Genomic DNA, 21,308 nt, shown 5'->3' on the forward strand with positions numbered 1-21,308 from the left:
CTTTTCAGGGGGCAGGTTACTGAGGTTCTCCATAATCTCCTGTGCATTTTCACACCGAGATACAAAGAACGGCAGTGCTGCATGACAGAAAAGTGGTTGAAGCTGCTTTAGAAGACTAAAGTTGAACACTGCAGTTCAACTTTACATCCTTTAGCAGCAACATACCTACATCAGAGGGTTTCTTTTCAAGATGGGTTTTCTAATTTTAAGCAGATGTCTCTTAATTTTCTCTAACAAGGAACAATTGCTCCACGATGGGGAAACATTCGCTAAAGAAATTTAGCCTGGAAAACAGTGTACATCGAAGTGCACATTCAGAACATGCATTTCTGGCAGGTCCAAATCCAGCCTGCTAAAAGCAGCATACTGCACAAATCTAAACGGGCACATCAGCCAGGATCTTGTAGGTCAGGGGAAAAAAAGAAGGATCAGGTTTCATCAGCACTCTGCTGCAGCAGCACTGAATGCTTCACTACTCAAAGTCTACTGCCTAGATTGGTGCCGCTCTCACCAAAAGCATCGCGCAGGAGGATTTTTTGTCCTAAGCATACAGAAGGAAGAACAAAAACGTCATGAAATAATGTTAACCTTAAAGACAATCAAGGTAATTTGTGCATTTTCCTAAAGTTGCATTTATCAAGAATCTGCAATGCTATGGCAATGGGAAAGGATTTGATTTTGTTAAATGGTGGTAAAGTGAATTTTGACGCTACATTGATCGAATACATTTAACTATATAAAAATACACATTCGTGGTCCATGAGTAGGGATCTTAACAAAATGAGTTTCATCTTGAATATAAAGCGGAGATAAAGCGTCCCTTCAGACTTCTAATACATGTTCCACTGCCAGTAATGAAGGCAGTAGCAGAAGAGCTGTTAACAACATCTGCTCATATCAAATCCAATCCACTTTGCCAAAAAAATGACAAGTCTCTAGTTTAGAAGATGACTGTGCTCAGAGAAGCTATTCACAGAAATAAATGCTGGAACCACATGATCCCCAAATTAAATGTCTATCTATTCATACCAAAGTTGCAAGGCGGAGAGAAAACAGATGTTCTGCTCAGATTCTATCCCTGTGCATGTTATCCCAGGGTCTGAAAGTCAAACTGTGACCAGTCTGACTTCAGCAGTAACTCTGACCTAAGCAGGGTTTTGCCTATGCTGCATAACACTGGGGTTTAAAACAATGAAAAGATAAAGCACCCACGATTTTCACCTGCAGTTACAGGTTCAAGTTTAACCTAGAGGCTCCCTTATCTGAACCACAGGTGTTATCTTTACCTAAATGTTCAATTTTGATTATTTTACACATGACGTAGCTAATATGAAAGATTCACCTCCTCCCTTTCTCCCATCTTCTTATTGTTTGGCATCAACGCCTGTGTAAGCTGCACATGTGGTGTGCTGTAGGCAGTGCACTTCAGAGGCAACGTGTCAACAGGCAAACCATAGAAGGTTATGTTTCACTTACTGTGGTCAACAAATCTGAGTGAGAGAAGCACACACACCTGCAGAGCATGACATGTTCACTTGCAAAACTGCTTTCCTGATAGAAGTCTGTCTGGTACAAAACACCTCTTAAAAGCCAAAGAACATGCTTGTGGGGCTATGGAACGGGCTGTTACAATCTGCATCCAAGCCCTCCACCTGTTCTAGTAACACATTGGATGGCATTCAGGTTGTACCTTCGAGTATGTCTATCTTATTTATGTAAGAAAACAGAACTTTACATCCTGGCAAAAACTGAAAACTACTGAAAAACTATTTATACATCTTAAAGCTTCTGTTGGTAAGCACTTAAGAAAGATTGAAGTAATTGGCTTCTCTTTCATCCTTCCCTCCCGCATACATTATTCACAGCAGGTAACATTTTATCATTTACCAATATCACTTCTTTGAAAAGCAGCTTGGCAAACATTTTATAAACAAAATGCAAAGTGCAGTATCTGTCTAAAAGTATAAAGGAGAGAAGATGAAGTTTATAGTAGAGTTCAGAGAAGCTGAATAACTCAGCAGCAGGCTCTCATCTGCTGCACAGGACATGAAACATCTACTTCCAAATACTGGGTTTGATCTCAAGTTCAGACTGCAAACAGTGGGCTCTAGCACACAAGACTCCTCTCACCCTTCGATATTTCCCTAGGAATTAATAGTCATGTAGCTGAATAAAACAAATACACGCCTTTTTTAAAGAAAAGAGAAGTAAACAGATACATCTGATTCCAGGCAAGTTCTTAATTAAAACTACAAGGGGAAAAAAAACAACAACAAACAATGAATCTCCAATAGAAAGGAACTTATAAAGCTTACCTTTGTCAACTACATCCCATACTTCAACTTTAACAATATCGTCAGTGGCTAAAAGCACAAAAAGAAGACAGTGTCAGCAAAAGGGTTCCAGCAAAATGAACACTCCCAGCCCTCCCCACAGAGCCCAGCCCAGAGCCCACAGCTCACAGGAGCAGGTCAAAGCCAAAAGCAAAGCAGTGATGCTCGAGTTGAAAGAAAACCTACACATCACTGAATGAACGGGTGCTGCGGAAGGAACAGGTTGTACTCCAGTACTGCCTTATCTAAAGAACTTCTTCAAGATTCTTAGCTATGTGACATTTTCTTTGCATTTATCACCGATTTGAAATGCATTATAAATACTTCACAGAGATTCTTTTCATAACATACAGAGGTTCTCGTTCTCTTTCAGAAAAGATATACATTTTATTTTGGAAAATAATGTCTGGTCTAAAAGCCAGGCGTACAGCTGAAAACCAAGGGGACACACATTTGGGGAAAATCAATCCCACTAGTGACATTTTTATGTAAACAGGACAAACACTGCAGGCATTCCCATAGCCACAGAAATCCATTATTCTCTCTACACATTTCAAGACAAACTATGAAAAACAAGCTATTTTGCCTCTTCATGAGCTACAAAATCAGTAAATAATAGGCAGCAAGGTAGATTTCAGCTACTGAAATCCGAAACAAGACAAACAGAACAATCCCTGGACGAATACTACAGCCAGTACTGACAGCTAGTAGGTGAGCCTTCAGAGGGCACGAAGGATGGGCAGCTTTGTTTGGATGCTTTCACTGCATTGGAATAAGCAGTCTGATCTTCACAAAGCTGTGCTGAGACACAGCTGCTTTTTGGAGATGTTATAGGGTACAAAGGAAAAGCTTGTATGTGGAGCAGCTCTGAACATAAAGCAATGGAATAGAGAGATAACGTCTGAAAGCAGAAAATAATCTCTTAGCATGACATGAGAATTTAGCTAAGTGTCATTCTCAAGCCAGGAAATATTTTCTCTCCAGAATTCAGTGTTGGTTCAAATGCTTCAAAATGTTGTAAAGACAGGCTCTGAATAAAGAAAAAGCCTGATCCCCTGCTTCTGGAGAAACACCTCCTCTTGTTTATGCATAAAACAAAATCAATCCATTTCCCCTTGCAGCAGCTCCCACTGGTGTCCCTGCCTGGCAGGAGTAGCATGGGGTGAGGAGACGTGCCAGGGCTGACAGCACTGCAGCACCTACACTGCTATGGCCTCTGCTCAGACCTGCACACCCACATCTGCCCCATGTATTCCCACAGAACACCACAGCCGGTATGGCTCCAGCACAACGCTCCCCATCACTCACCCAGCTGCAGCTGGTACCGGGATGTGGTTCCCAAGCTCCAGCAGCAACCAGCTCCTTATCCTAAATCCAAATGCACTCTCCTGGTGAGTAATTTCCCCAGTACTGACTTTCCACTGAGCAGCAGCACTGCTGGATTGCTGAGGAGCTGAACTGCTTGCCCTGGAAGACCTCTCAATGCCCCTTTTCTCTGAGGGACAGTGCAGAACTTTGCTAAGAAACTACATGAGATCCTAGAAAACCACTTTTCATGTGCTGTTTTTTTTCCCCCTTTTAGCACCAGCGCTCCTGTTTGCCAGTAGCCATTAAGTTCCTCCTCTTCACCACCAGCTTTGTTCCTGATTACCCTGAACGCACAGGAGGTAAGCACAGCACTGTTGTGCTGGCTTCCATATGACTCACAGCAGCACGGGCAGCGTCTCACCCCGATGGCTCTGAAGGCATACTTGCAGCAAAGAGAGCACCACGGCATCATTTTAATTCTACAACTTGAATTCACATAAACCATAGATCAAACCACTCTACTCAGTTGCTGTTTGGCTCAGTACTCTGTAGCCAGTGGTACTGTAAGACACTGTTCACCCAAAAAATGGTGACGAGGTGAGAATCATAGTGTCACCAAGGCTGGAAAAGACCTCCAAGACCACCCAGCCCAACCATTCACCTACCACCACCATTTCCCCTCTAAACACTAAAATGTTGTGGGAAGAGATTTCTACTGAGAATGACAGCTCCTTTCAGCAAAGATATTTTCAATCTTCAGTAACCAGTTCAGAAATACTTTTGAAATCCACCCCCCCCTCCCAAAGACTATCAATTTCTAGCAAGCTTTTTAACAGAACTCTTTCCTTCCTCCCTCTGGTTACAATTACTTTGAGAAAACTCCAACTGCAAGAAATCTTATTTAAAAATAAGAATCACTGTTTTATGGGTGGGATCATATTTACTCTCACACAATTACGTGACTCACTTCTTACCCTTCGGATCGCAGAGCAGAGAATGCCACACACCGATCTATAAAGCACTCAAAGCATTGGAACAAAAGCATTTGCTAGTTCTTTTTGTTCTGAGACTGCCAAAAGGAGAATAAAATTGATGACAACTAAAAACTAAAAAAGTGTACATTAAAGTCAGAAATGGTAATTCCTTACTTGGTACAAAAATTTCCATAATAAAGACAACCGGCACTGAAAAGCAATTTGGTTCATTCTGAGTAGGAAGAAATAACTTCAGTTCTATTCTTATTAATTCCTCCAGTATAAAACTTCTGAAGATGTGACAAGGTGATGTGTTCCCTACCTAAAAGGTAAATCTAATACCAAGCAACGTAAGAATCCTTGAAAATTTGACAGCAATATAATTAACACCTGTAAATATTTGCTGCCAGCTACCTCATAATGCTTATTCAAGGTGTCTTGAGAGCACAGAGGAAAAACAAACTTAATTCTTCCCCTACAGATTAACTCAGCAAACAGGGCAGTAATCAGCTCTGAGGCCATTTCTCACACTGCCTGTGGTAGATGGAAGGTTTACTCAGCAGGAAACATACCTTGCAAGATTTGTAAAAAGGGAGTTGTTTCTGCAAGTTCTGAGATCAGTGTAGAACTTCCTATTGGAGATTATTAGGAAGGAAATAATAGTGTTCGAGCAAGTGAAAGAAACACCAACGGAAACACTTCTCCCAGCAGCTTGGCAATGAAGGGAGATGCCGTCTCTAAAACGTGCAGAAACATGAGATGAGCAGATCTTTCTAAAGAAGGAACAGCCCTCAAATGCCTTTTTGCATGTAACTATTCACACACACAACAACAATCAGGCATGAATAAGCCTCTCAGAAATCAAAATCTGTATTTACAAACAGTGCCTTTATTACTGACAATAATTACAGAAAAAAGAAAACAGATTTTTACCTGTGATATTGCAGAAAACCACACTTAACAGCTCACAATTAATTCAGTCTATCCTCTCAACTTAAGACAACTGAAAAATGAATTAACCTGTGGCTTGCACTGGTCTGTCTGTTTAGACTGAGGCATTCGAGTTTGATTCTGGAGATAGCTTCCATCATTCAAACATCTTCTAAGCGCTACATCCACGCCCCAGAATGTGATCATATTCTGAGAGAGAAGAGCAAGAACGTGGAGGGAAGGAGCCACAGCTCCAACGCAACATGTCAGATGTTTTGCTGCAGATGGAGAACACCACTGTGTGAACATTGCAGATGTCAACACCTTGGGAGAGCTGAGAGGCAGAACTCCTGTAAGATGGTGCCCAATATAAAGGCACCTAATGAAGACATGCAGAAGTTAAGCAGCACACTTTTGCAGCACAGCCACACAGAGACTCCCTGAGAAAGGATCTAGGAAGTTGTGACATCAGACTTAGCTCAACATCAGATCCTGAATGCAAGAGAAAACCACTAGCTGGACTGAGCAAAGCTCACCTGCCCCCCTCTCCTAACCAAGGCAATTCACAGCTCTCCATCCTTACCAATCTTTTCAACCTCTGTCAAGGGAAAGCTGGCTCAGGTGGAAGCCTGCCTCCAGAAGGGCACGAGAGCCCCAGAACCGTGCTTACCTGCACACTGCAAACACACAATGTCAGTGCTTGCTCCCACTCCTTGTGATGAAGCCTACAAAGCCAAGGGATTTTAAGTGCTGTGTCCCTGGTGGCACACTGCCTGCCAACACACACTGGGGTTCTGTGATCATTAACACAACACTTGGGCACCATGGCATCAAACACAACTTTCATTGGTAAATGAGATAAGGCATTCAATACTGTGTTTACCCCAGCTGTAAGCTTTTGTTTCAGGCATAAGGAAGCAGATCACATGCTTTGGCAATATTCAGTAATGACAAACTAAATGCTGGCCTTTTTTCCTTTTTTAAAAGCAAGAAGAGTCTCATAGAGCAAGCTCATGCTGAGTCAGTAGTGCAGCCTGCAAGGCTGTGGCATTTTTTGTTCAGGAGCCCAAGAGCTGGACTTAATGCACTGCTTATGCAATTACTGTGCCTGCAGTGTCTTCTCCAGGCTAGATCCAGGCTTTCAGAGCCACTTACTTTACACTGCCGGAGCAGATGGGAAAAATCACACCTCATCTCTCAAATTCAAACAAGCACTTAAAAAAGCTACTTCTGTGCTTCGCTAACTCAGCCTGGAGTTATCAGTGCTACAACCATTTTTAAAGCATCCTCACCACCAGTTAGGGGATGCTCTTTACATCTTAATCAGTGAAAGAATAGCTTGCACCAAGCTTTTCACCTGCATGCAACACTGCAACACCGAGCAGGGTTAGCATCAGAGACAGATTTTCATCACAAACCTGTTGTCATTAGCAACTCAAGCACACCACGCATATTTTTCAAAATCTTTTGGATCATGAATTGAAAACCTTCCTTGAATTGCCATCACCAAAAGCTTATTTTTTAGCTCTTATAGCATATATGTAGGTCACTTGGAAAGTAATGCCTCCTATTTATTTCCAAGGAAACCACAACAGATACAAAGAGAACAGCTTTCTGTTCTCAGCTACAAAATTCTCAGCTACAAAACGTTATTTTTCAACACAGCCACCACCATTAGCCCTGCATTTTCGCCAGCAATGAAGAGGAGCCTGCATGTTACTTGTAAAAACCTGCAACAGTAGAGGTGACCACTGTTACTGTGGCCACTGCTGAAACCAGCCCTCACTGAGCTCACATCCACTCTTCAGCCTCCATCAACGTTACAAGCGTGGATGAATATCAGTGGGTGCCCTTTTTTCCACACTGAGGAATTCACTTCCATCCCTTACTCCCATATCAGCTGCCTTTCTGCCAAAGTGCCCTCTGCCACCATCTCTCAAACAGCAACAACACATAATGAGATATTGGTAGGAAGGGTCGGCCTCTGCTGCTGTCCCACCAACATCTGTTTCTGCCATTGTGGGCCAACACCATAAAACAGGAGGCAGCACTTTCAGAGCAGCTCTCATCATTTCTGAATAAAGTTACTGAAAACATGACTGAGAAACTGTGAATAAATTAAGATAAGAGTGATGATAGCCCACTTTATCTCCCAAGCAGACATGGAAGAAGCAAATAAAGCTGCAGTGCAATTTCCACCCCAAGGCACAGAGATGCACTGTCCCACGAACGTCACTCCCTCCTTCCTCTTACTTTTATAGTTCCAGTGGATGCTGGTGACTTGGATCTCCTGAGTTGGAATGTATTCCTCAATGAATTTCTTTCCCTGTAGTCGGTGCCAGAGTGTGGTTTTCCCAGTGTTCCTGTCCCCTCGGATAACAATTTTCACTGCAGAAAAGAGAAAGCAGATCAACAAAACTCATTAAAAACAAATGAAAGAACGCTGTGAAAAGCATGATAACTTTTCGCAACCATTATTCAGATGCAGTTTGTTCTCTCATATTACACAGGCATGATGGGTTCTGTCGGAAAACATGAACCTCAGTCATTACAATCAGTGCTCATTCAGCGACTCACACCAGCTCAGCAAAAAGAACCCACGTGAAGATTGGAAATTCAGAATGTGCGCAAGCAGCCAGCTGTGCCTCTGCTCCTCTCACCCCGTTGCCTTCCGCCACACACAGCAAGCAGGGAAAAGTGCATTCAAACCCATCCCAAGGAAAGAAGTGTCCAAAACATCCTTGTGAGGGGAAAACAACGCACTGGCTGTCCTGCTGCCATTAACCGTACACAGCTCAGCAAAGCAAATTCTGTAGCAATTAATAACACTAGCATCCCAGAGCCTGCCTTAATGTTATCTTGTTCTTTCTGAATTTGGTACACATTGTTTTCGAAATCTTCTGCTACATTAGGGGATTTGTTTTACATGGTAACCACAAGGCTACAGAGAGCCATACGCTGACTTGCACAGGACCAGAATGTTTACGCTTGCATTTGAGCCCCAAGAGCTGCAAGAATGCAATAGAAAATGGGCCGCTCAGAGACATCTAATGGCAGATTCAGGTGATTAGCATTAGTTTGTGCATCATCGGCTGGGCAGGAAATCGCAGACCGAAGGCTGCCTTCTATTGTAACATAGGAGTTATTGCAGTCAGTTCAGAGAAAAGCATAAGAGCAGCAGTGCCTGGAGGAACAGCCAACAGCCACCATGTCTGTGAAGGGCTCCATGCTGCAGTTTTGCTGGGCAACCATCGTGGTTGTTCTGCTCTCGCCCACTGAGAGGTTTTGCTGTTTACTCTTCTACAAAGTTCCTAATTAAAAGGGTCATAAAGGCACAAATTAACTTAGTATTTATAGGCTGCCTTCATTTACAGGTACCAGAGCATCTCTGCAGAGACAGCAAACCATTTCCTATTGCCCTGCATGAGATCCTGTTTCCTGCTCACAAATGAAGAAAAAAAATCAAAGGTGGATTGTCTCCATTTCTCCTAATGAATGCAGCAGGTCCATGACAGAGGAAGAACAAGATCCTGTTTGTCCCCTTTAGAACTTGAATCTCTTGAAATGCTCTCATGGGTTAGCTTAGAGAGACAATTTAAAATCCAGTTTCCCTCACAAAATGCTGCATGAGATACTGAAGCAGCTAGGGGACCAGCAGTGGTCAGCCTGCTCTCGGGGTACAGCTTCAGGATCCCTCCACAATGACTCAGCTGCAAGCTCTTCTCCAGAAGGGACGACCTCACCTCCCCCACGTTTCCTGCTGCCAACACCATCACTCATGCAGTCACTGTTGAGCTGCACCAAGGAACTGAACCAGCTGGAACTCTCCTCCATGTTACTCATTCTCAGCACGCTCAATTTTCTCCTCTAGCTCAAGTGCCCAGCTGCATGAGCAGTGGGAGCAGCACATGGAAGCTGTTAAACATGACATGGCCCGAGGGGCAAGGAGAGCTCTGAGCAGCCAGCAGCTCACGCGGAGATCAGCTGAGGGTGCTAGTGGCACCATGTGCTCCTGTTTGATGTGCCCACCAGCCCTCGTCAGCTGCTGCAGTCTCTCTGTCAGGATCTCTTTCATCCTACATAATGCATTCATTTTCACTGACTTCTTATTCCTGCAGGTAGGAAAAACCTTCACAAATCAATCAGGAAGGCAGCAGATCACATAAATAATTTCCAACAAAGCAGTATCAGTATTTGGGATTTTGGATGGGGCAGGTCTACCCAATGACAGACATCTGCAAGAGAGGAAGAGCCATGAGCTCAGTGCACAGGCAGCCAGGTAGCAGTGGCTGGGCTGTGAGAAGGAGAGCAGCCGGGGTGAGGTTAGTGCTGCTACCTCTGGGATACACACTGCTGCTGCCCTACTTCAATTTCCAGTTAAACTGGTACTTAATGCCAACAGCCGCAGGTTTGTAGCAAAGACAGCAGAACTATCGGTAGGAAGAAAGGGTAAGGATGAGGAATGGATAAAAATGTGAGGAAAAGAACTAAGCAGATCACTTCTCTTTCATATTGTCACTGTGTCAGGAAAAATGCAGGCATTTCCATCTTGGAAATGGGGAAATGGAAGCAGAGCCCAAGAACAGGCCTCAGACCCAGACACCCAGAATGCCAAGCACTGCCAAGGATGCTGATCAGCTGAGGAGCATAGATCCCACAGCAAAGACCCCTGAACATCTGTGCTAATAATCCCATATCACAGTCTTATCCTCATTAAAGTGTTTGAGACTGGGACTACAAGGCTATTCAAACACCAAAAGCTGGTGCTGCTGCAAGAAGCAGATGTGATGTGCAGAAGTGCTCAAGCACAATTCCAGGGGAGAACAGGCCAGCAAGTAACAAAGCTGTGTGCCACACAACACCGTGCACCTGCAGGTGGTGGGAGAGAAGGTGGAATGCGGCAGGAAGGGGAAGGTCCTTCCTTTGGAAGCAGTGAAGAACGAAAATATTTAACAAAGCTACGATCAGATGTCAGGAAGTATCACTTAGGACAACACAAAGGAAGAACTGCGATGCTCACTAAAAGGATACACAGCATTCCTTAAGGTTATTTTTTTTTTCCTTTTAAAGCACATTTTAGCAAAACAAATGCAGTACAAGGAGAGACTGGGGCAATTCCTGGAACTACTGACTTTGGTAGTTCAGTGGTGCTGAACGTCTGGAGCTGGCTGATGCATACCAAGGCACAGCAGCCTGAACTCCAGGCACATGCAGCAGTGGTTCTGCTGGCTGGCATGCACATGGGACACAGCTTCCAGAGTAAAGCTCAGCGCAGAAAACGTGCTGTGTTCTGGGGAACAGGAGCACTGGATCTGAAACTTCTGCACTTCCACATCTTTTCCTCCTGTCACTGATCAATGGTAGCTCCCAGGAAACCCTCTTATCTATGTCACCCAGCCAGAGCCATTCATTTCACCCTTCCTTGGCCATCACTGCCTTACACAGACCTTCATGTATGAGTAAGCTGCTACTGTCTATAATTTGTCCTGTAAGTTACTTAAGACACCACCTCTTCCTCTCCCCACCAAACCCACCTGCTGAACAGTGATGCAGCTGATTCAATCCCAGCCAGGAGTAAAAGAGCAAGTTTTTACAAAGACAAGCACCTGAACTATGGAAATTGGCTCAGACCCAGACAGTTTTCACAGTTCTCTGTACCTTCTATGGTGCTTTGGGAACTCTAGTGTTATTTGGGCCATGGTATATAAAACAGAAGGGCTCCATCCAAATGAGAATGAGAATGAATAAGGAGTGTGTGATTTGTGAATGCAGTATGAAAACATCTGTTACAAAACATGCTGTTCCATGAAGCAGCTGCTGCAAAGGGCTATTAGTGGCCTTTGCTCTTATCAGAAATCTAAAACCATCTATCCTGCAATTTTCTTCCTTTTGAAAACTTACCTGAGCAGGAGGGACAGCAGCAACACAAACCTGTCTGGCTGTCTGGTTATGAAACGTACCTGACAGCCACAAAGCTGGCACAGCCTGGCCTGGTCCGAACCCCCCAGCCAGGCACCAAGTGCCAAGTAATAAGGCCCCATCCTGGCCACACACTGCCACTTTTATCAGCAAGCAACCTGAAGCATTCTCAACACCTTAAATATATTTCTAGTAGGGAAACAATGCTTACAAATATCTTAAGTGTGGGAAAGAAAGGGACACGGCCAGCCTCTTTTCAGTGGTCTGTGGCAACAGAACAAGAGGAAATGGCCATAAACTGGAGCATAGGAAGCTCTGCACCAATATCCGAAGGAACTTCTTCACAGTGAGGGTGACAGAGCACTGGAACAGGCTGCCCAGGGGAGTTGTGGAGTCTCCTCCTCTGGAGATATTCAAGACTCATCTGGAAGCAGGCTGCACAGCTCGGCAACAGGCAGCCTGCTTGCAGTGGGGGTGGACTCGATGATCTCCAGAGGGCCCCTTCCTACCCCTACAATTCTGTAAAATAGGCTTCGGTTCACAATAATGGTCTGTAAAAGCACAGAAATGTTTCTGTAAAACCACTCATAATAGCATCCTTGGGATTAGAGTTATGGGGAAGAGGAAAAATTGTAAAGATATGTGTTAAAGACAGCTACAAAATGCATTCCACATCTGTCTGTTCATTTTCATGTATTTCCTAATGAAGGAGCACTGATAATACTGAGATAAGCAGCTCTGCCCTTCTCTTAGCAATGGCTTGTCACGCCAACCTTTGCTCAGCTCAGAACCCACCCTATTTCCCAGTGCCATGGCTAGGAGGGTGCTTCAAAACTCTTTCATAACGCTGCCTGTATCTCCTACAACCATTACATAACAGTGATACTGGGAAGAGTTACTATGGAGATTGGAAAGCTTCCCTTATGGCAGGACAGAAAGATGCAGCTTTATTCCCGATATAACAGCAATAATTAGAACACAGATCCTGACAAGGCAGTGCTCAAAGCATAAAGCTTCTCCAAAGGCTAATGAGACAAAAAACAACAAAGCTGAGCTGTCTGCAATTTTGGTCCTGCTGTATTAATGACAAGCAGGTACGCATGCACACAGGTTAGGTGACAACGCAGTTAGTCACCATGCAGCGAAGGGCTGTCCCCTTCTGCTGCTGTGCCAGCAGGATGCAGCTGATCTGCACAGCGCAAACACTCACTGTCTGGAACAGCAGCTCCCTTCTCTTACATAATTCACAAGCTGATATAAGCTACCCGAGCTCATCCATGTAACACTGAAACACACGGATGCGCTCTGCTCTGTGGGCACTGCTACAACTCTGCAGAGATGGACAGAGTTCAGGCAGGAGATCTCCAGGTATGCATCTGGTGCAGTGCTGTGTGTCAGAGTACAACAGTTGCAGCCTCACCACTCGTCTGTCCCTAGAAACAACGTGCTTCTACTCGTATTTATGACTGCTTGCTAAGTTGCTAATTTTCTAAATTAAACACTGCCGGCATACCTAACAGATGTGCTCTGGTTAAATGCACCAAATGCTCCTCCCAGTAAAGCTGTGTGCTCCTAAAATCTACCAGTTCAAAAACACACTCAAGGGTGATAACACTAAAAAAAAGAAAAAAAAAAACCTCAACCCAAGCTCTGCCCTGCTAACCTCTGCCTTCACATCTCAGATTAAGATACACAAATTCTGTTCCCTCACTGTGTGTGTGGGCACAGGAACGCTCAGCACTGAGCTCACAGAGCGGCCCTGCTCTGAGCTGCCAAACTCAGCCGCCTGCAGCTGCTGCTGTGTGCCTGGTCCCACACTGGTGAGCCGATCCTCACAGTGTTCCTGCTCACAGCTCTGTTTTCAGCTGGGTTGCTGTAACTACTGACTCTGTCTCACTACTGTTACTTGGAGGTGGATTCATATATTCACAGCGCCTTCCTGAAATGTATTAGGAATAACCTTTATTGAGCCCCAGGGGAAAAAACACAACTCTGAGCTTCGGTGGCATAAAGAAAAAAGCATTCCCTGAGAACAGAACAGCTGTATCAGGTACAGAGACAGCCAGCCAAAATGGCATTACCTACCAAGGACACATAAAGACACACAACTCACCTGCTGCTAAGCCCTGGCAGGGCACAGAGCCTTATCACATAACCACTGGAGTGTTATGTGTTATGTTGAGTAAGGACACCGTGCTGCGGGGAAGCGCACCAACACGCCCTGGGGAGTTATTCCCGCACGCCTGAAGTGACAACAATCCATTTACAAAGAACTCTGCCCGGTGCCACAGGGACATGGCCTCACCGCACCCCCCGCACGCCGCCCGAAGCTCGCAGCCCCCGGCCCGCCCCAGCACCGACCCGCACAGCTGCTGCGGACCCCGGCACGGCAGCGCGGCGATAATGGGAGCAAAGGCCGCGCCCGGCGCCCCGGGCCGGGACTCACTGTTGTACTGGACTCCCTTGGCGAACCTCCTCTGCAGAGCCTGGTTCATGGACTGCAGCCCCGCGGGGATGTTCTTGTCTCGGACCGCCGCCTGGTCCGAGCCCACCAGCTTCTTCAGCGCCGAGAACATCGTTCCGCTCCCGCGCCTTCGCCGCCGCCTTTGAGAAAAGGGCCGCCGCCGCCACGGGCTCAGGGGCAGCGCGGCCCCGGGGGGAGCATAGGGCCAGGCGCGGCTCGGGGGGCGCTCAGGGCCGGGGCAGGGCCATGGGGGGCCGACGGGGCGCGGGACGGCGCGGCGGGGAAGGGGCTCGGCCTGGCCCCGCCGTGTGCCGGGACGGGGCGCTAACCGGGCATGGCCCGCGGCGGGCGGCTCCTGCGGGCGGCAGTGGCGCGGGGATCGGGTCGGGGCGCGGCTCAGCCTCGCCGGGCGCCGCTCAGGGCCGGGCGCGGGGCTCCCGCCGCCGCCGCCATCTTGCCTCTTCCGCTTCGCCGCGAGAGACGGAGCGCGCGCGGCGCCGCTACGGAGGCCGCCAGAGGCCAAGAGGCAGCGGGGTACGGAGCGGCGGCGGCGGGGGGCGGGCCTTCAGCACCACAGCACTGAGAGCCCCCGCCAACATCGCAGCTCCTTTAGCCCACTCCTCTGACCCCAGGGCCCCTCCGTGACACCCCACGTGCCCCCAAAGTTCCCTTCTGTGACCCCCACGGCACCCTGTGGGCCCCAAGCCCACAGTCCCCTTCCGTGCCCCCCTCACCCCGCAGCCTGCTCCGACCCGCAAATCCCTCCCATCACCCCTTCGGGATCCTCCTCCCCCCCCACATCCCTCCTTGTTGTCTCCCCCGCCCCCCTGACCCCTCAGCCCCTGTGCCCCCCACCTCCGTTTCCCAGCTGGCACCACGGGCTCCTGCTGAGGCCCGGGGTGCTGTGGAGGCGGGGGGATGTGAGCACCCCATTGCTGGGCTCCCCGTCAGAGCTCCGGGGGGCCCCTCATTGTCTGGGGGAGCAGGACTGGAAGGGACTGAGGCACCCACACCTGTGGGATGGGCCGGGGGCCTGTGCCGCACTGAGCCTCACCACAGAGCCCCGCGGTCCCACTTTGCCTTGCCCAGTGTGACAGTGGTGCAGCACAGATTATTCACCCTCAAAGAGAAGCCTGTCCCCCCTCACTGCCCCCTTCCCAGCTGCCCCAGGATGTGGGACCTGACACCCATCCAGCGGGATGGCAGTGCCCCAGGGTGCCCCCATTGGGGCAACATGCTGGTGGAGGTCAGCAGGGCTGAGATAGGGGCAGGGGCTCAGAACAGGAGGGACCCTGCTGGGAAGGCCAGCAGTGACTCAACAGCATCTCCTGCCCCTTCTGGAGCCCCCTGCCCAGCTCCCCGACAGCTCTGGGATGGACACACTGGTCACTTCAGAGACATTTATTGTTGGAGATATCTCCTGCAGTGGCAGGAGCTCCTGTGATGCCCTGGCTCCAGTGCTCAGTGTTCATCCTTCACCCTTGTCAGTTTGACAGATGCAGAAACTCCTCATCCTCTGCAAGCAGAACGGTGTTCAGTGTGACAGACAGACCCACAGACGCCATGCTCACCTGCTCACCTCATACCCCACAAACAGGTGATGACTGAAGCTTCCTGCTTTGTCCTGATTGGTAGTGATAGGGAAAGTGGTCTAGACCCTCTGCACACCCCCTTGCTGTTCTGGGATGTCATTCATGTCCTACCATAGTGGCATTATTGCACTTCATACTGGTGGCAGGATAATAGAAGACAGATTCTGCACCACAACCCCTTACTTTGTCCCCATTTCCCACCTGCTGGGCTACCACCTCCACTTGCCACATCAGGATCAGGTTCACGCAGGGCTGTGGCTAACCACTCTTTACAGTAAGATCTTCCCTGCTACATTGCTGAAAATGAGATTGCTTGTCCATCCATCCTGGGGGCAGAGCAGTGCCTGCTGAGCCTCACAAAGAGGTTCCATATGGAAACCTCTGTGCTGACTAAACCTGGAGGATGATCATAAAATCACGGAGGGTTCATCCCAAGTGGGTTCCCCTCTTTGGTCCCTATCCAGTGTCAGGATCTCTAACGACTCCACATCCTTCATCTGCTCGTCATGTTGCCACCCCTGACACCTCCACTGCTCCCTGCTGTGCTCTGCCCTGCTCACACCCTTTCCCCATGTTATCATGAGAATTTTGAAGTACAGTTCTGGCCTTGGTGCATTTGTAGCTTATACAGCCACCATGTGTGATGGTGTCTGTAGATTAACAATCTTTTTTTCTCAGTCCATCAGAGTCCCTGGCCCAGGATGGACCAATCCCAGCTGCAGGAAGACCCAGCGCAGGGTCACAGCCTCAAGCAGGATGGGATGCACAAGCAGTGCCTGCCTGGTCCCCATCACAGCAATAAGCCATACCTGCCTGCGGAGGAGCCCCGCAGTACTCCTTGCATTCCTTCTCTGAGTAGAACTTGTTCCCGTTGCCCTTGCAGCCTCCATAGCTGAACCTGATGCACTTGCCCTGTGCCGCATCAAAGGCCCAGCGTATCACTGGTTTCTGGCAGGGCCCCTGGGCGATGGGCAGCCTGCAGGCAGCTGTGGGGAGAGGAGACTGTGGAAGGCTGGCAGAACCGGGATCCTGTGCTGCACACACGGGGCTCGGGGAAGCCCCGGTTCCCTCTGCAGCTCTGTGTCCCCTTGCCCCAGTGTGGCCCCATTCTCACTCACCCTCAGTCCGGCAGGCCTGCAGGCACTCCTTCTCTGAGTAGAAGTTGTTGCCATTGCCCAGGCAGCCACCATAGAGGAAAGTCTCGCAGGCCATGGAGGAGGTGTTGTAGAAGAAGCGGGACAGCATCCCACTGCAGGGTCCCGGGTCCCGGTTCAGCCGGCATGCGTCTGCAGGTGAGCGCAACGCAGGTTGGAGTGGGTGATGGGGGCATGGGGACACCCATTGCAGCCCCTCCACCAGGACCTACCTTCTTTGTTGCCAACGTATGTGGGCAGAGGGCCTGCAGCTGAGCCCTCCTCGGGTGGCAGCACTGCTCTCCGCGTCCTCTGCTCCGGGAGGAAGCACAGAGTTGCCATCAGCCATGCCAACCCTACTTCCCTGATACCCCCACATGTCTCCAGACATCTGCCTGGGGTCAGCAGGCCATGGTCACTCCATGCCTCATGTTGTTCCCAGCCCTGTATTCATCCCAGACAGGGGCTAGGATCACACAGTTTGGATGAAAACAATCAAAGTGCACCAGTCATGCCCTGTGCTGGGCTGAGCATGCATCTCTCCTCCCACTGATATATGGTGGTGCATCCTCCAGATATTATATCTGCTCTGAACTGTGCTGTTTCTCTTATGAAGTCCAATCTCCTCTTGAAAATTCTTCTAAACTCAACACAATGAGACTGAGCCATGCTGGGTGATAGCAGCCAGAGCATCAGCAGGGCAATGAGCTGCCTCTCCCACCACGGAGGAGGATCCTCAGCCCAGCTGGAGCGCTCATGGGCAGGCAAGGGGTAAGGAGACACCAGGCTCTCTGTGCAGGAATGTACCCCATGAAATAATCAGAACAGGAAAGAGACATTGCCTTCTACTTGGAAGTGAGCCTTGGTGCCACATGAAGCACTCAGGACTCTCATCCCTGCAGTCTGTATTCCATCCTAGCTGGCAAACCCCATCCCTAGCCCTGATCCATCTCAGGAGGTCCTAGCTGGATCACTCACCTCAGGGGCAGTGGCAGTCTCCTGTGGGACACATTCACCTAGCCCAGATGACAAGAGAGAAGGTCAGAAGCTTAAGAGTGGTGGCTTTTCAACAAAGTCCTCTCACCATGGCCCTACACTGTGCTTTCACAGGTCCTTCAGGAAGGGGCTCCCTCCTGGTTTCACCCCAACACTCTTCCACTCTTGCTGTTCTCTACCTCCTGTTCTCAGAAGTACTGCCCTAAAATCCACATGCCTATCTGCATCAAGCGTTTGCTGTCACTCCTTGTTGAGCAAGGCACTCATCACATCCTGGGAGCCCACAGCCATGGGGAACAGCTGTGGGTGTTCCTGCAGTGTCCTGCTCCAGATACAGGAATGGTTCCAGAACAGCCATGCTGGGGTGCATCAACCTGACAGCCCGGAGAGGATCCCACCAACTACCCTGAGTATTGCAGAAAACTGGGTGCTAGTGGAAGCCTGGGTGATTCTTAGCCTTGTCCCCTTTCCATCCCATCCCAACAAAGCCCTCATTTGTCCTCTCTCCATCCTGGCTGTCCCATCTCCTCAGCCCTGTGTACCAAGAAGGAACAGCCTCAGCACACCATCACACTGAGGGCACAGGCAGCAGGAGAGGTGCATGACTCACACAGTTTACCTTTGTTGGCCAGGATGAAGACGGAATCTGCAGGGATGCCCATCTCCAGAGCCAGCTGCTGGAAAGCCTCGGTGAGCTCTTCCCGCAGCTCTGGGCTTCTCCCTGGGTGACAGCAAGGAAAGGACTGTCAGTGGTGTCTGCTGCTTCCAGATCTGAGTTTCTCCCACACAGATCATGTTCATCTCAAATAACAGTCAGGTCTCAATGTTCATTGTGTGATACAGCTCTAAGCTGAGCCATAAAACTCAACCTCATTTGATGCCAAAGATGAGTTGACTGAAGGCACCAACTCCAGAGCCAAAGAGCAGCATTACTGAGTCCACCCCAGAGCTTGCTTGCCCACAGTGCCACAGCAGACATACCATACAGCTTCAGTGTGGTGGTTGGGCCAAAATTACTTGTCTTCTTCATCAGAATGACTGCGTATTCTTCATAGTTGGTGCGAAGCACGTAGGACTTGATAGACACATCCCACTCTGGGTCAAAAGAGATACAAGGGACATCATTCCTACCCTTAGGGAGGACCAGGGGTGTAGAACGCAGTCCCAGAACTGGAGAGTGAAATCAGGCAGCTAATTCAAGAAACTATCAGATTACTGGGAAGCAGCACAGACCTGGGCTCAACCCTGACCTTCTTTCACCTCACCAGCCTCTTGTTAGTCAAGGAGACTGGAATCCTAGGGTTGCAGATAATGAGATACCACCAGTGCACCTGAAACATGGCTGGGGGGTGTTTTCCCCATCTTGGAACCCTGGGGATGGGAGGGATCTGCTGGAATACCTCATAGTTCTGTACCTACACAGGCAGCTCTGAAGCAGACCTCTCGAGACCGTGCTCCCTGCTTTCTTGGCTGGAAATGACCTAAACTATGGAGAGACTTCCTCTTCCTTGAGCCCTGCTGCCCTGAACCACTCTCCCAGACACCAGCTGTGTCATCGTCTGAGGTCTGGACCTGGTTCATATCCCCTGACAGCACAGTGGCTCTCAGGACCCAGCAGGCTGGCAGTAAGCCCAACTTACTGGGGTTATAGTAGGTGTATTTGCCAGGGGTGTCAGTTTTCTGGTACTCTCCTGAGACACGTTTGCAGTCACCTTGCCTGGAGGGAGGAGGAAAACAATCATCTGGTTGGGATGATCTCTTTTTTGTTTATCTCATGAAGATCATGCCTGGAGCACCAACACTGGCCATGGCATAGGACCCCTGAAATCCCTGAGCACCCACAGCATTGCCCATACCGCAGCCTGGTGCTGATGGTACTGATCTGGTCAGCGCTGGGGCCGGGGCCCAGCACCAGTGTGCCCATGCTGAACTTCTCCTTGTAGTTCTTCATCCACTTGCAGGTGGTGCCAACAGCTACGTCATACCATTTCCCATACATCTGTGGGGAAAAAAAAAGAGATGTTTCCACCACAGGATCCCTCCACTGAGGTAGAACATCCCATAGCTTTCTGCAGAGCTGACATTCTCGTGGCCAGGAAGTCAGTTGGTGAGCTGTGGTGCAGGGTGCCAGGGCAGGAGCTGCTGAAGGAAAGTGATCAGCACTCAGTAGGATTTCCAACTCCATGGTCACCCATCTCACGTGGCTTCCCAGGCTTCTGAGCTTGGATCTAAACAGTCTGAGGAGCAAAGCTGGACTCTTGCTCCCATGGATACTCACACTAGCAGAATGTTGGCTCTTTCTCCTGCTCTCTATCATGGCTTCTTGAATGGGGGCTAGGCAGTCCTTTGGGAACTGAGAGGGGTCTCCAAGCTCAGGGCAGTGTGCCTGTGTACTCTGCCCACCAGGCAGGGTCTCGTACCTGCTGTGTGCCCCAGGAGAGCCCAGACCCATGCTGCTGGGTGTGCAGAGCCAGGCAGGGTGCCTACAGGAGACCCACAGGCCCATTCCCAGGCAGGATGCATCCTGCACACATTCTGCATCTCTCCACAGCTCAGGCTGGGCTGATGAACAGGCTGGGATTCATTTGCCCTGTCCATGTGTTTGCTGGGGTGAGGCCATCCCAAGGGCTGGGACCCCATGACCGGCATCTAGGGAGGCCTGCCCTACACAGCCCATTATGGGAAATACCATCTTCCTTTTGGGATGAAAGTGAAATAAACTTCCCCCCATCCCTTCTGCCCCACAAATTCCAGGGACCGCCAAGCCGCTGTTACCCGCTCAGGCTCAAAATTCTCTTGCACTTGAATGTCCTCATCCTGGTCCCCAACAGGCGTCCCACTGGCCACAGCGAAGAGGAGGAGGGAAAGAAGACCCCAAAACATCGTGCCTGGCAACTTCAGAGTGCTGCTGAGCAGGACTGGGGACTCTGCACTGTCCCCACTGCGCAGCAGTGTGACCTTCAGACCACAGAGAGCAGGGCTGCTGGAGCGGCCAACGTGGGGAGGGCCAGGGAGGGAGGTGTGGGGTCAGCTCCTGGTCCCACACGCCTGGCCATACGGCCTGGGTTCACCATGGCCTGTGGGGCACAGAGGAGAGCATCCTTTTGAGCTCCTCTTTTCGCCTGTCACAGACCTGGGCCAGCACCCACTGGTCTGCCTTACACAGTGCTGTGATTCACACTCCTGGCCCGGGATCCTACAGAGAGCCCGGTGCTGGAACAGCGTTACCCTACATGAAGCAGAGCATCAAGAGGCCCCCAGCGTGTTCTGGGGTGGGGGCTGAGCAGGGCAGGGCCCAACTGCCAGCTCCGTCTTGGCAGCGGGGTGAGACCCTCACGGAGGTCCCGGGCACCTGGGAAGGTCGGTGTCACCCACCCTGAGGGGCAAGTGTGGGTAGCGTGGGCACTCCATCCCTCCCTGCTGCTGTTTGCCTTCTCAAGATGATTAACTGAAACCAAACAGGCGGAGGAAATGGCAAACAGAGCAAAGGGCAGGAGCCTCCCTTCCAGCTGGCCGGTAACCCAATATTTGCAGAGCCGGCCCAGGCCGCGGGCACGCTCACAGGAGCCGGACGGACTTTCACCTCGCAGCGCTGCTGGGCCGATGCGCTGCCTGGGGGACGGCGGGGGGTGAGCCCGGCCGGGAACTCCGCTCTCCGC

The 21,308-nt window shown here is 49.5% G+C and overlaps 2 protein-coding genes across 3 annotated transcripts in view; both read right to left on the reverse strand.

Moving 5' to 3' along the window:
* The window catches only part of RABL6 (RAB, member RAS oncogene family-like 6), a 54,663-nt gene extending 40,255 nt beyond the window's left edge, over nucleotides 1-14,408 (reverse strand). Inside the window, exons 1-3 of one of the 2 annotated variants that reach the window (XM_025141425.3) lie at nucleotides 13,911-14,408; nucleotides 7,799-7,933; nucleotides 2,316-2,363 (exon numbers count right to left, since the gene is read on the reverse strand). In XM_025141425.3, coding sequence (XP_024997193.1) covers nucleotides 2,316-2,363; nucleotides 7,799-7,933; nucleotides 13,911-14,040 — 313 coding nt within the window. In that variant the 5' untranslated portion in view covers nucleotides 14,041-14,408. Of the gene's footprint in view, nucleotides 1-2,315; nucleotides 2,364-7,798; nucleotides 7,934-13,577 lie in introns of both variants that reach the window. The other variant, XM_046901941.1, reaches the window with a different exon arrangement.
* Nucleotides 14,409-15,314: 906 nt separating this feature from the next.
* Nucleotides 15,315-20,589, reverse strand: AMBP (alpha-1-microglobulin/bikunin precursor). Its single transcript, NM_001277698.2, has 10 exons — nucleotides 20,425-20,589; nucleotides 19,506-19,648; nucleotides 19,290-19,366; nucleotides 18,631-18,744; nucleotides 18,269-18,370; nucleotides 17,632-17,669; nucleotides 16,887-16,965; nucleotides 16,639-16,806; nucleotides 16,330-16,506; nucleotides 15,315-15,444 (listed from the first exon to the last, which is right to left on the reverse strand). Exons 1-10 carry the CDS (start codon nucleotides 20,530-20,532, stop codon nucleotides 15,413-15,415), a joined length of 1,038 nt encoding a protein of 345 aa, NP_001264627.2. The 5' UTR covers nucleotides 20,533-20,589; the 3' UTR covers nucleotides 15,315-15,412.
* Nucleotides 20,590-21,308: the final 719 nt, after the last annotated feature.

The sequence above is a fragment of the Gallus gallus genome, chromosome 17 (genome assembly GCF_016699485.2).
Source record: "Gallus gallus isolate bGalGal1 chromosome 17, bGalGal1.mat.broiler.GRCg7b, whole genome shotgun sequence".
In the NCBI taxonomy this organism is placed as follows: domain Eukaryota; kingdom Metazoa; phylum Chordata; class Aves; order Galliformes; family Phasianidae; genus Gallus; species Gallus gallus.

Bases quoted from the DNA above. Each gene is read 5' to 3' on its own strand.
- AMBP (NM_001277698.2), bottom strand. From the start codon at position 20,532: ATGTTTTGGGGTCTTCTTTCCCTCCTCCTCTTCGCTGTGGCCAGTGGG. The intron at 18,745-19,289 runs GTAAGTTGGGCT...CTTTTGACCCAG, and splicing joins ATACACCTACTATAACCCCA to AGTGGGATGTGTCTATCAAG. The intron at 15,445-16,329 runs GTATGGCTTATT...TTCTGCTTGCAG, and splicing joins CGGGGCTCCTCCGCAGGCAG to AGGATGAGGAGTTTCTGCAT.